Below are 14,639 nucleotides of genomic sequence, written 5' to 3'. Positions count from 1 at the left end.
TCAATCTACAAACTTTTCATATCCATCTTTCATTATTTTTTAGTCACAATACGGAAAAAGTTATTTACTTTCTTCTTTTGGACCGTAAACGACGACGTCCAGCACTTGAGGATGACGACGAAACACGAAAAAGTGATGTAATTGAGGTGATGGATCCGCCAAGAAAGCGATTAGACACGTGCAGAATTAATGGATCGAGTAGTCTATCTTATGGACAAATCAGTGAGGGATCACCTTTAACACCACGTAGATCAACATTCAAGTGAGTATAGTAGCAAAGATAGTCCTTTCTATAAATTCAAAAATAGGCAAATTTCTACAATATTTTCCAGCAATGGGAAGAGCTATACACGTCGTTCACCGTCGTCAGCTCCAAGTACACGCTCAGCGACATCATCATCGTCATATCATCAAAGTCCAACACGTGGAATATCTGTTAACTCTAATCAAGGTATTATTATAACAAGGAAATGAGATATCAACATGCTGTCCAGCCCCTTGCTTTGGGTCCATTAATAACACTTGACATAATATTATTAATGAAATTATTTTCTATTTTTAGCTATATTACGTCCTTCATCACCCGCTTCAGCAACATCATCACCATCACGACATTCATCATACACAAGTCGTCCAAAAACACAAATTACTGATCATTCAAATATAACTACATCATCAGCTGCTGCCCATGTGGCTAATAATAATAATAATCTGTCCATAACGTCACAATCGTGTACACAATCGCCGGTACATCATCGTGCCAATTCAGGTCCAACGATTGTCGCAAATCTATTTACTGAGAGTGATCAAATGACACAATCAGCTATTGTACAGCCTGCATCGCCGCATTTAGGTGTACCAAATAATTCATCGACCGGAAATCCCAATACTGGTGGTCAATTATGGAAAACTCGCTTAACAAATATTAAAAATAGTTTTCTCGGTAGTCCGAGATTTCATAGGAGAAAAATGCAAAGTAAGGACATGATTTTGACATAATTAGCCCTAGCAGGCAAAGAGCGTGTTCTTAAGCTGCAGATTGTGCTGCTATTAGACTGAATGCTGCTCTTAAACTGCATGCTGTAGAGTAAACTGACAGCAACGCTCGCGAGCATGCTCTTTGAAGTGCATGCTCTTTGCCTGTTAGCTTGGTGGTTTTTTGTAGAGGTTTGGTTCTTAAGAGTCAATTTGTGGATTCTAAAATTTGCTGAATATCAATGACTCTTTGTAGTCATTTAATCCAGAGTTGGAAAAAAGCTGTCCATCGGCGTGAGAACGGCGCATAACGTCGGCCGTTGTCCCAATGGGAAGGTGCCTATCGGCGGCCGGCGCGCAACGATGACCGTTGTCACAGTCTTTGTTCAAAAATTTAAAAACCGTTAAAATTCAAATACCTAAAATCTAAATCCTAAGGAGTTCTTTGAATGTAGGCTAGCTGGTTGACTGCTTATGAATTCTCATGATGCTGAGAATCTGATTCCTGCAGATAATGTTTCATGAACCAAGATATACCATTCAAGAACCACAATACAAAATCATTAAAATTCGATATCAATACCTAATTAATTAATATCCTCATTCTTTCAGTATCAACTGAAGAAGTTAGCATGACACCGGAGTCATCACCAGAATTAACGAAAAAATCATGGTTTGGTAATTTAATAGCAACAGAGAAAGATGAGACGTTTACAATATTGGTGAAAGGGAAGCCATTGTCAACAGTGAAAGCACATCTCATTCATGCATTCCTTTCGGTAATGATACAATACTATTCCCAGGGTGGATATAATATCCATCCACAGCATAATGAGCAGCAACATAAACAAATGAATCTAAACTGTTTGTCCTTTTCATTTATTTTAGATGACAGAATTATCGCATAGCGTAATATCACCAATGTCATTTAGACTTGAATATAAACGTGGAAGTACAGGTCCAACAATGTTTCAACGTTATGTACGCATTCAAGTTGATATAAACCCCATCTGTAAACAAGGCGATGTTGCCGATTTGTTATTTGCTATTACTTTTACATTGTTATCAGGTTTGTATTGTTGATCTATGACACATTTAGTGATGGTGAACATTAATTTTCAGAATTTTCAGGCAATATTCGTCGCTTCCGTCGAATATGTGAACACATACAAGCGCAAGTATGCTCTAAACGTTATCCATCATCAAATAATCCTCAAGCTCAAAAGCCTGTAATTGTGACACCGCAATCATCACAATCACAACAGCAAACATCACCTCAACCAATGTGCACCTCCTCTAATTCAGCTGCAGCATCAGCTGAGAGTATTTCATGTGGCTCAGCTGACTCAAGTGATCGTCTTAGTTATCGTGAGCGACAAAATGATACGGAAAGTGAAGTTGAGACATTCTTTGATTGCAATACAACAATTACAAAACCACGACGCTCATCAGCATCCTCAAATAAGTCAAAAAATAGTGAAGATGGATCATCACCTTGTACGCCATCGATTAAATCCGTTAGCTCAAGATAATTAATTATGCGCGCCCTAATTTCGTAAAATAATTGAAATGATGATATAAAATTGTTTATTGAAATGAAAAATGTGTGGTTATGGATTATGGAGGTGGATTTGGAAGATCGGACTGAAAAGTTTTTGAGGTTAGAATTTTGGTTTAACTGAGGTTAAAGAAGGATTTTTGGACATGATGGGTTTTTATAATGCACTTTTTAAGTCTGAATATTTAAAATTAAGACCTAAAGCTATGAAATTTTGTAATAAGGTCAAAAACTGAACGAAGCCAAAATGAAATATTTTGATACAAATGAAGTATCAAGGTCGAGAGTGTTGAGCACTAAAGTATCAAATTTTTAGAACTTTCAATGAAAAAAAAATTCGAAATTTTCAGCTCGATCCTCCAAACTTTACCTTCCAACTCCAAACACACATGGTGAATAATTACCTTTCTACACCAAGAAAACAATAATACAAATAATAATTATAACTTAAATTAATCTATTAATTAATTAATTAAAAATTATCAAAAAAATTGATTATGATGATGCTGATATGAATAATTAATGAGACGTTAATTGAGGACACGAGGGCGTTTGTTTTTTAAATCTATAAAAATATGCGCGCGCGATATGATTGCACTATTAAGAGAAATGAAGGCACACAAAAAAGCTAATAGTAATCTAAGGCTATTCTAAAAAAAAATATGAAAAAAATATGAAAAAAATCGCAAGAGTGTAATTAAAAATTAATTATAGTTCTTTTCTTCATCTTCTTTATGGTTACTGTTATTGCTGTTAGTGTTATTACTGTCTCTAATGGGTTTATTTCATTACTACAAGTTTCTCATTCTCATCTAGTTTGAGAGCATTAAGTGGATTTGAGAGAAAATTGAAAATAAATTGGAAAATTATCAGTCATACTGCATCATATCCATATATGTAATGCAGTGGTGGACAACCTATAATTCTTAAGGCACACCTTGGTGGATAGCCTTGATTGAAACTGTACATGACATGCCCGAGCGACCCAAATGAAGAAGGCTCGGCCAAAAAGCTTTTAAGGCTCCGCTAAATCACTTTTGGTAGCCATATGGACTCTAGTTGGTCTCTTGGTCCTTAAACATGGAACCGACTTCCATTTGGTATTAGTAAATGAGGTTTAGTTGAGCCTTAAGAGCTCCATATCGAAGCCTTCTTCATTTGTGTCGCTCAGGGCACGATTCATGATATTTCTGTTGACTGAGTAGTGTTCCGCAGCACACAAGTTGTCCACCACTGACCCAAAGCCATAAATCCACGATATTAACAGCAAATCTATTGGATTTATCATGAAATTCCAATTTGTCATTAAAATTTATCCTGAAAACTAATTAACAATCATAAATTTATGATTGCATCAAATTCAAAATATTTCCAGAATGCATAATTTATGCTGAATATGATAGACATTTGCCAATTATTGACGTGTTCAATATTTAATATAAAAACTACCACCTAATTGTTGTTTGAAAGGATAATTTACTGAAATTCGATCTATAATGTTATTTTCATGCGGTTTCATGCATGCTAGCATGTTTTCGCATGGAATGTTCAATGACTTACCGCATGGCATGCAGCATTGTCCGAGTCATGCGGATAAATAAGACATTGCCATAAGATTCTCAAAAAGTTTTTTGAAGGTCATAGACAGTAATATCAATAACAAACAATAACAATGATTAAATTGATAAGATTTTTGTACACAATTGTTGTGACTGCGAGCGCTTATTAAATTTTTTGGTCCTAATCCTAATGATCCGCTGATTTATGTATTATGTTTATTTATTTTTTATTTTATCTAATTTGTACATTCCATGTTTACTTCTTCCTAGTATATTCAATTGAAATTATTGTAATCTTTGAGGGGACGTGAGGGGGTGATTTAATAATTTTGAAGAGATTAATGTGTTGAGCGACATAAATTTGAGAGGCTCTGTCAAGGCTCGATTGAGGCTCTGTCATGAATGCATTTATTGATGACAAATGACAGGGATTTAATGGAGTCCTGACTAAGCTTTTTTCATCTGTATCGCTCGGGATAGTTTGTAGATCTTTGGCAGTCACTTGGCAAGAACTACCAAATTTTCCAAACATCGTCGCCTGGCTCTAAATATACTGCAGGGTATACTGCCACTTTGTCGCTGTGGTAGCATCATTGTCGTATTTGCCGTTCGGTCTTCACAATGAAATTTTATTTGATAAAAATGTCGTTGCCAAAAAAGATTTTTAGACTAGACTTCTTGTGCAAGCTATTTGCTAATCAGTTAAGGATTCAACATTGCTATGAGTTTGCTTGTTGTTCATATGTCTAGTTCAGAAGACGACATTAGTATTATCATGATACCATACATGTCGTCCTTGAAACAAGAAATAAATCTAGTTGTGAACTACATCAAGATGACATTAATTGTCCTTTGAATTAGACATATTTACTACTTACTTCCTTGGCTGGGGCTCACGAGGGCCCATTGCCGCGCGTAGGGAATGTCTGAACACAGCTCTATCCTTCGAAACCTTCTGCCAGTTTCTCTGACTCTATCGTCTTTTTCATACAATTTAGTAGTACAGTGGTAAGAAAATTGTAAGCGTGGTCCAGTGTCATGAGGCGTATGCCTTGTGTAGTTTCGGTCGGGCCTTACCAACAAGGTGTGTCGTGAAAAATGAAGTTATACAGTTATGACATGATTGTCACATAACTGCATCCGGGACTAAAGCACATATACGGTGATGATTAGGGTTTCTGGAAGCGGTTTTTCAAAAACCGCAAAAACCGGTTATTTTGAAACCTTAGTGATGATGACTAAATTATTTCCAAGCGAATTAATGAGCTTTGTGAAGAAACAAGCTGTCGGTTGTGGCTGCACTTAATTGCCATTCTGGTACTTAAAAGTTTGGTAGACTAGTGGTGAACAACCTATGTGCTGTGGGACACTAGTGCGGTTTCGGTCGTGGTTTATTGCCACATCGTGGCAAATGAAAGGTTACTTACCAATGAACTAGACTGACTAGATATTTTAGATATAATTAGAGCCAATTTCTAAGTAAATCTTAATTTTTTCCTACAATATCCAATTCAGATCATAAGAATTCGAAGTTTAATCACCCTCACAATCCCCTCCTATTTTGATAGTTAATTATTTTTGTTGGAATCTTTAAGATGAGAATTAGAAAAAAGAGGAAAAAAAGGAGAAAAAAAAATTAACGATAATTACAGTGATATACCTCTGTCTCTATCTTTCGATATATATTTCACTATTAGATATATTCTATCATTGTAAATGATTATTTTCCTGGTTTTTCTATCTCATTTTCTCTCTCTTTAGCTTGATAGTATTTATACATTAAAGAAAAAAAAAAACAAATGGTATTGATGAGATTTAAAGGAAAATCTACTGTTTCATATTTTGTATGTTGTCGCTTCACTTTTTGAGATAAAAAAAAAATCATTAAAATGATAAGAAAAAATTTGAAAAAAAAAATAAGGAAAAATTGTAGAGGATTTAAGATACCACAAAAAATAATCTTTTTGCGTGATGAGATGAATTAATCTGTGACATAAGTGACAAAAACTTGCATTCACCTAAATAATGTTCTACACTCTTTTGGATTTGAATGCTTTTGATGGGAATTTTTAGATAATTTTTGGTTGAATTTTATTAATTTTTTGAATGACGTCACTAGGTTAAATATTTGCATCTACTTGAAATTCATCAGAAACTTTAGAACAGGGAGGAATTAAGGTTGGTCATAAGGCATATTAAGTGTGTTCAGGGTTTAACCCACGGGGTCATTCAGTGGATTCGGGAATCAACTCCTTGCATATTTAGTAGATTTAAGGGTTGATCCCTGGTTGTATTTAGTAAGTCCATGACCTTCGGGTATGTTAAGTGGGTTCAAGGATCAACCACCGGGCGTATTTAGTGGATTCGGGAATTAACTCCGAGCATATTAAGTGTGTCTGAGGGTTCATTTCCGGGTGTATTTATTAAGTTATTAATGAAGCAAAGCCCAAAACCAGCCTAAATTTGCACAACCCTGTTGTAGAACATTCTGCAAAAATCTTTAAATTTTCATCAAAAGCAGTCAAATTCAATGAAAAAAAAAACTTACGCATCGAATAAATGCAAAATAAATTATGATGAAAGAAACTATAGGGAAAAATAAAAAAAAATCAAGAAACATTTTTGGTTGTTCAAAATTTTCTACCTACAATAAAAAAATTAATGAAAATTAAAATTAAAATCATTAATAATTAAAAAATGAATCAAAATACGTCCTTGAAAAAAAGTAGATTGTATTTTTCAATACCTTAATATTCATACATATTTTGGACACATTTGATATCACTATAAACATTCACACAGGAACAGAAATTGACAGTCATTAAAAATTGTTATCTGCTTATTGAAATACGTAGAATTGATAATTTTTTGAATTTGCATAAATTTGCTGAATTTTTGGTTTTTAGCGCATTTTTGAAACTTGTTTTCAAAAAGGTAGCTTAATAAGACACTTTGTTCGTTCGTCTGTTCGTCTGTTCGTTCGTTCGGGCTAGGTTCTTATCTCAGCAATTAGACATCGTAGAGAGCTCAAGTTTGTTTTATTAGCTCCGTGTTATTGTTTTATTGCGGGCAAATGCATTTAAAAGTTTCAAATCAAAGCATAAATACTATAATTAACAACTTTTCATTTTCATATACAACAACAACAAAAACAACAACACGTTTTTTCATTGTTTTACAGTGTTTTTCAATGTTTGTCGATGTTTTTACAGTGTTTACTGAACAATGTTTGAATTTTTTTGACCGTTATGAGGTTTGAATTATGAAAATCCGTTAAATGATGAAGTTCTTAAATTTGTGGAAGTTTTATATGGATCTTGTTTTCAAGATCTGAAATTGACCTGGATCTTACTGGATCTTGGTTTTTAGGTCTGGAAGTGACCTGGATCTTGTGTTTTAGGTCTGGAAGTGACCTTTATCTTACTGGATCTTGGTTTTTAGGTCTAAAAGTGATCTGTATCTTACTGGATCTTGGTTTTTAGGTCTGGAAGTGAACTGGATCTTACTGGATCTTGTGTTTTAGTTCTGGAAGTGAACTGGATCTTACTGTATCTCGTTTTGTAGATCTAGAAGTGACTAAGTTATTAATCAATTACTGATCGCTGGGACAAAAATGCGCTTAAGTCCCTCGATCAATAACACGAGGACTTTTGTAATTTTTTCATTTCTGTGTGACTCTCAAATCAGGTTGGTGGGGATTTTGTTTGGATGTTAGGAAGAGATTTTGGAAAGGAACACTTGAAATGAAACTATTTTAAAATTTGAATTTTTTTTGGAATTTGAACATTCAAATTTAAATAGTTTTCAAAATTAAAAAATTTAAATTTGAATTTTTTAAAAACCTAAAAATTCAAATTTACATTTTTTCAAATTTTTAATTTGAATTTTCAAATTTTTAAAGAAAAAAATTAAATTTTTTAAATTTGAAAAAGTCTTTAAAATTTTAAAAAAATGTTAGATTTTTGATTTTGAAAGGTTTTTAAAAAATAATTAAATTAAATTTAAAATTTAAAATTTAATAAATTTCTTAATCTTAAATTTTGAATAATTTTAAAATAAATTTTATTTTTTTAAAATTTGTATATTTCTAATTTCTATATCAAAATTTGAATTTAGTTGAATTTTAAACATTTTTGAATTCAAAAAAACAATTCATTTTTTTGAATTTTAAATCTTTTTTAAATTAAATTTTCAAACAACTTTTGAACTTTATAAATTAAAATATTTAAAAATTTTAAATTAATATTCAATTTTAAAAGAGTTTCAATTCAAATTTTCAAGCAAATTTCGTTAGTCTTGGTCGAATTTAGTTAAGCAATTCTTCCTAAAAATTCCAAAAAATCTCCACCAACACCAAACTTCAATCTCTTCATAAAACGAAACATATACCTAACTTAAAAAAATACTAATTAACAAATTTTAGCTGAAAATAAAAAAATATAAAAAAAATCAACGCTTCTTCTTTCTTGCCTAATTATTGATAGGTGAGTGCATCATTAATCTACTTAAAAAAAATTGTGCTGCTCGTGTTGTGGGCGAGAGAGAAAATTTGATTCCCATAAAATACCATATTTTAATTAAAGAAGAAAATCTTTTTTCACAATGTTTTTAAAAAAAAGGAATAAAAAGTTGAGAACTTCTCATCCCAATAAAATAAACAAAAAAATGTTACACATACAAATACAGACACAAAAAAATACACAATTTCGTTATTTAAACTATGCAAAACATAAATTTTTATGCTTTTTCTCCAAGTAAATATCAAATAAATAATGAAAAAATATTTTATAAGACTTAAATGAAACACAAGAGGTATTAATGGACTAAATGAGTGGGAGTGAGTTACTGTTGAGATGTTTCTAGTCATGAGTTTATGTGGGCAAAATGGAATTGAGTTATGGCAATTAAATTGAGATTAATTGAAATGGATCAATAAGAACTAAGAATTTAATTTATTTAACATTTTCAAGTTTTTAATACAATTTAATGAAAGGTCTTAAAAATTATGATTTTTTATCAATAATTTACAACTTTTTTAATTTAAAATTCATAATTTTTAAAATAAAAGTTGAAATTGTTTTGAAAGTTAAGATTTAAAGAAATTTAAAAATACTTAAAAGTTGAGTTTTAAACGATAAAGTTTGACTTCGGATTTTAATATCTGAATTTAAATTTTTTTCAATTCTAATTTCTAAACTTTATCAATCTCATTTTGAATTTTTCTGCATTTTATTTGAAATCTCTTTTAATTTTCAATTAAAAAATTCAAGGTAAAACTGTAAAAAAATTCAAAATGAAATTAAAAATATTTAAAAAAAATCAAATAAAAGGTTCTGAATGAAATTTAAAAGAAGATTTTAAATGAAACTTAAAAAAGATTTTGAATAATATTAAAAAAAAAGATTTTTTAAATTTAATTTAAATTCTTTTTCATTTAGAATCTTTGTTTGAAAATCATTTGAAATTTCATTTTAAACTTTTTTCTAGATTTAATTTAAAATCTTTTCTTAAATTTCATTAACATTTTAGAATTTTTATTTAAATTTTTTTAAATTTTATTTTGAATTTAAAAAAAAATCAAATTCAAATTTTGTTAAAATTTTTAAAAAACCTTCAATTCTATTCAAAATTTACACAAAAATAATCTCCCCAAAAAAGAACCATTAACTTCAATTCCATATTGTCCAACAATAAATACAACAACAAAAATAAAGACTATCAGCAATAAAACTCACTCCCCCCAATTCCGTATTTTCATTCAGGAAATATGCGTGCAACTAAAAAATTTCCTTTATGTCACTAAAAAGGAAATAGAAGAAACAAGTTTTATTTTCTATTATAACAAAATAAGACAACCAAAAAGCAGCAAAAAGAAAGAAATTTTTTCGCAATAAAACATTACGTAATAATATTTTTGTGCAATAATAAAAACTTATAGCAAAAAATGAATATAAAAAAAAGAAGAAAAAAAATGAATGATGATAAAAATATTTTATGAGATGATATTAAATTTTACTACATAGGCTCCTTGCCACCATCACTCGTCATATGAATTGTTTTGTAAATCGAAGGAAAAATGCTGGAAGGAATATGGATGGTTGGGAAAGTCTATAAAGGGGATGTTGAGATTTTGTAGATTATGCTGTAATTTATTATAGGGATCCTTGTAAGGATGCAGTAAAGGGGGTAAGTAAGAGATGATCATCAGCGATGCAAATGATTCATTTGTAATATTAAGGCTCCGTGACAGAACTTTTGAGACTACCCTAAAACTCTGTTGCTATTATTAAATTGAAGCCACATCTATTTGGCAGCCATAGGAATGTCACACGCCCTTCTACATTTGTGTGGTTTAAGGGTTTTTAAATATTGTATTCACTACACTTATGAGTTGCAATTTGGGTCTAGCTGACTAGTATGGCTTGCTATAATGTTGTCTAGTTGATTACCTATGATTTAGACTGATGAATTATTAGAAAAGTTGACAAATTTATGAATTTCTTTCGAGTTATTGTCTCATTTAGCAAGTCTTGTGACCATTGAACAAATATAAACAACAAAGCACTATCCCGAGTGATACAAATGAAGAAGGCTGTATCACGAAGCAGACTTCATATGGATGCATTATTGCAGCCATTTGGAAGCTCAATATCGCTTAATATAGACTATTATATTTATATTAAGGAGCCATTATTTAGGTTTATATTGGTTCCAAATAACTGCCATATTGTGGCTCCGTTGAGGAGTCTTGTTCATTTGTATCGCTAGGGTATAAATTGAAGATTGCTGAATATTTTCATATTTTTCTAAAGCATCGACTTCGAAAATTCAAGTCAAACTCTTTAAACTAAAGATTTCCGAGTCTGATAGGTTTTTGTATCGGTCTTGAGTTTTGTCGAAATTGAGACTTCTAAGAATTTCCTTTAAACCACTATCTCAGTCTCGAAAATCCATCCAAACCCAAACTTCTAGGAATTCAATTGAAACCATCCCAAAAGAACATCCTAAACTCTCATCCATAGACTTTCCCAGCTCAATATAGCCTGACACAGTCAAAATACAAACGAATATAAAAATTTGTATGAATGAATGATAGTGGTGGGGTAGTCAGACTCCCATCATCATATATTACAAGATGAAATAATGATATTATTACTTTTATTATTATTATTACTATCAGCATGTGTTAACTCAAGCAAAAATAACAACAACAAAAAAGAAAAAAGAATTTCAACTTCTAGTCAAGATGAAGAAAATTTTATTTAATTTTATGTTATTTTAGTGAATAAAATATATTTTCTGTGAAAAAATATGCAACCTCACAATTTACAAAAAAAAAATGGATTGATACTCACTCACATCTCTCTTTTTTGGAAGTTATAATAGTAAAAAGAAAAAAAGTAAATAAAAATTAATTAATGATTGCTAAAATAACGAAAAAAAGTAACTAAAGCTCATTAGAAAATTAATAAAAAAAACCCACTTTTTTGTTCATTATTTTAATTACTTCAATAATTACACTACAGATACACTCTACACACAAAAAAGAAGGTAATTTGGTTGATGGATGTTTGGAATTAGTTTACTTTTGTTTGATGCTCAGATTTGAGGTGAAACAACTAACTTCAAACGGCGCACAAAGCATTCAATTCTAGGAATTTTTTGATGCTGCTTAAGTCTTTTTGTCTGGTAGTTAATTTTTTATGATGAATTACTTCCTGTTTGAAAAGTTAAGCTTTGTGTAGAGGAGAGTTGTCAGGATTTTGAGTTCCGGATTTTAAAACCCAGAAAAGACTTCTTTGGCTCTGTGGAGTCCGGACACTCAAAAGTAATGATGTTTTTCCACAGTGGAGCCCATTCAACCATGGTGCAGAGCTTGAAGTCGACTCGAATATTTCACGAATACGAGTTGACTCGAGTCGACATTTCCATACATAAACCCAAAACTCGGAGTCGACTTGAATTTTGTATGGAAAAGTCAACTTCGAGCTCTACAAGTCACTGACTTCGCTCTGACGTTTTTGAAATTTTTCAGCAATTCCTAAAGAAAATTTTTGAATCAATATCTGGAAACTGTGTGTTTTTTAATAATTCCATATTTACACAATCGAAATTTTTCAGAATGATGGTTTCCTAAAATTAATCAAATTCAACCTAAAGCATCGTTATGCAGCTTTTATTACGTTGTTATTGAACTTTGACGAAAATTCCGTATAATTTTGAAATTTTCAGAAATTTATGTCGTCTTTTTTATACTGCACAATCTTTTACTGTTGTGACTTGTTCAATATCAAATCGAGATTCTTGCAGTTCAGAGTAGTTCTAGTTTGGATCCTTTTAAGGCTCATTTATGGTCATCTAGCTTTCATTTGGTGTTCAAAAATTTATCCGTGACGGAGCTTTTCATTGAGATATGAGGCATATGAAATCAAATATTGTTGGTTTTTCTCAGCCATAAGCCATGGACATTTATTTAAAGTCTGAGCGACACAAAGCGGCCAACCACAATTTTTGACGTACAAAATGATCGTCAAGGTGATGTCTAGGCAACATTGCATCTTGTGTGATGTTCGGAAAAGGTGTTTCAACTTTAAAAACTTTGTCAAATCTGATGAAATTCATTAAATTTGTAACAATTCCACAACCATCTAAACCTCCCTAAATTCACTTCCACTACCAATTTCCCCACACTCAAATGAACAACCAATAACACAAAAAAAACACAATAATATCTACAAAAAACAAACACAAACAAATCATGAACGTTTCAATGAAAATGGTTTGTTTTTAATTCACACAAATTTGAAAAATTAATGTGAAAATAATTAAGCTATAGTGCAGAACAAACACAAAAAAAATTATAAATTGATAAAATTTTAATTACTGGACATTATTCAATTTGTCCTTGTGGAGACTTTGTTGGGATTTTAAGATGGATTTATGAAATTTGAGAAATTAGAATTGAGGATTTCTGATATTTTTCTGGAATATTTCTTAGAAATTTGGATAGAATCTTGTCAAATTCTACTAGAATCTTGTTACTTTGTTACTTACTAGAAACATGCTCCGACTTGGAGCCTAGGTTGCTACAAAAGGCCTTCCATCTGACTCTGTTGCTGGCTGTATCAGCAACTAGAATTCTACTAGATTCTCTTAAAATCTGACAAAATCTCCACAAAGGAATCGAATAAAAATTTGAAATTGAAATCAAAAAATGAGTGAAAAAGCAAAAAAAGCAAAAAATAAAAAAAAAAACTGAAATTAAACAACATGGAAATAATAATAAAATCAATATCATGTGGTTTTAATGTATCAATTTAATAATAATACTAATACTAAAATGATAATTAATAATGAAAATATGAAAAAATAAATAAATAAAAGACAAAGCTTTATTACGTAAAAAAAATCAGTGAGAGATTATGCTTATATGAATTATCATGTTGTGTCAGATATTTTTACTATTATTACTGCTATTCTGCTTTCAGTTCCATACAATGAAAACTATCGATGCTGGATTTAAATTGAGAAAACATGTTGGATTTAATGAGCTTCACGGTGCTTTTGAACGGATGTTTTACTTGTAATGAGGTGAAAATAATTTTTAATTGCTGAAATGGAAGTCGTATTGTCTTACTGGATTGAATTTCATTGTTTTTGTTAGCTTTTGTGATGATTTGGAGATGTAGCAAGGTTATCAATTGTTTAATGACACAGAAACTGTCTTATAGGTTGCAAATGAGAATGCTGAGTTCGTTTTGAGTTCTCAAGATCGAGACAAAGCCTTGACAAAGACTTCTGAGTGTCCTGATCTCGGTCACGGTGTCGATTCCAGTCTCGTTCTCTTCTCATGTATTTCATCTTGTCTCGGTTTAGCTCTTAGTCTCGATCCTCGTCTCAGTCTCGATTACAATTTATGTCTCGATTCCCGTACCAGTCTCGAACTCGATCTATGTCTCGAAAATTCATTAAATTTGAAAGTTTGGCAAACTCCATTTCCAACATACAAACAGGGGTCCATATGGATTCTAAATGGACTCTCTTTGGCTTCCAAATGACCTACAAATCGACCCTTAAAACATAAATCCTCACAAAAATATTCCCTGAAATGCCTCGCATCCTCCACATTCCCATACAACTTTTTAAACTTACAATTTATTAATGCACCAAAATATCTCATCTTTTCATTCCATCGGAAAGCAAGCTCTATGTGCATGTAAGCGAAAATTTTGGTGTATATAATGAAAACATACGTGCCATAATGTGCAATATTTTGTGGCTTTCACAACAGCACGTTTAATCAATTTGTACATAATAATGTTCATTGTTAAAAATTAAAATGCTATTCATAAAGGAAAAGTCTTATCAGGAAGTGTTGGAATTTTTAGAGTTCAGTGGTGGGATTTTAAGGAATTTAATAATTGTTGGTGGTCTTTAAAATGTGATTTTGGAGATGAATTTGCTGTTGGACGTTGTAGATTATGATGATGAAGTTTTGTGGATTGCTTTAGTTGAGGATGTTTCAACAGCAATCAAACCGAGCGACG

The 14,639-nt window shown here is 31.3% G+C and overlaps 1 protein-coding gene across 4 annotated transcripts in view; it reads left to right on the top strand.

The window, feature by feature from the left end:
• The window catches only part of sff (sugar-free frosting), a 35,397-nt gene extending 27,561 nt beyond the window's left edge, over positions 1–7,836 (top strand). The window contains exons 10-15 of one of the 4 annotated variants that reach the window (XM_070650503.1): positions 44–262; positions 333–451; positions 563–976; positions 1,588–1,754; positions 1,864–2,044; positions 2,107–7,836. In XM_070650503.1, the coding sequence (XP_070506604.1) occupies positions 44–262; positions 333–451; positions 563–976; positions 1,588–1,754; positions 1,864–2,044; positions 2,107–2,507 (1,501 nt within the window). In that variant the 3' untranslated portion in view covers positions 2,508–7,836. Of the gene's footprint in view, positions 1–43; positions 263–308; positions 452–562; positions 977–1,587; positions 1,755–1,863; positions 2,045–2,097 lie in introns of all 4 variants that reach the window. The other 3 variants (XM_070650502.1, XM_070650501.1, XM_070650500.1) reach the window with 3 other exon arrangements.
• Positions 7,837–14,639: the final 6,803 nt, after the last annotated feature.

The sequence above is a fragment of the Chironomus tepperi genome, unplaced genomic scaffold (genome assembly GCF_022539635.2).
Source record: "Chironomus tepperi strain 1889 unplaced genomic scaffold, CSIRO-AGI_Ctep_v1 contig_445, whole genome shotgun sequence".
Lineage (NCBI taxonomy): Eukaryota > Metazoa > Arthropoda > Insecta > Diptera > Chironomidae > Chironomus > Chironomus tepperi.
Note: the sequence above shows the minus strand (reverse complement) of the source record. Positions and strands in the feature narration are given on the sequence as shown.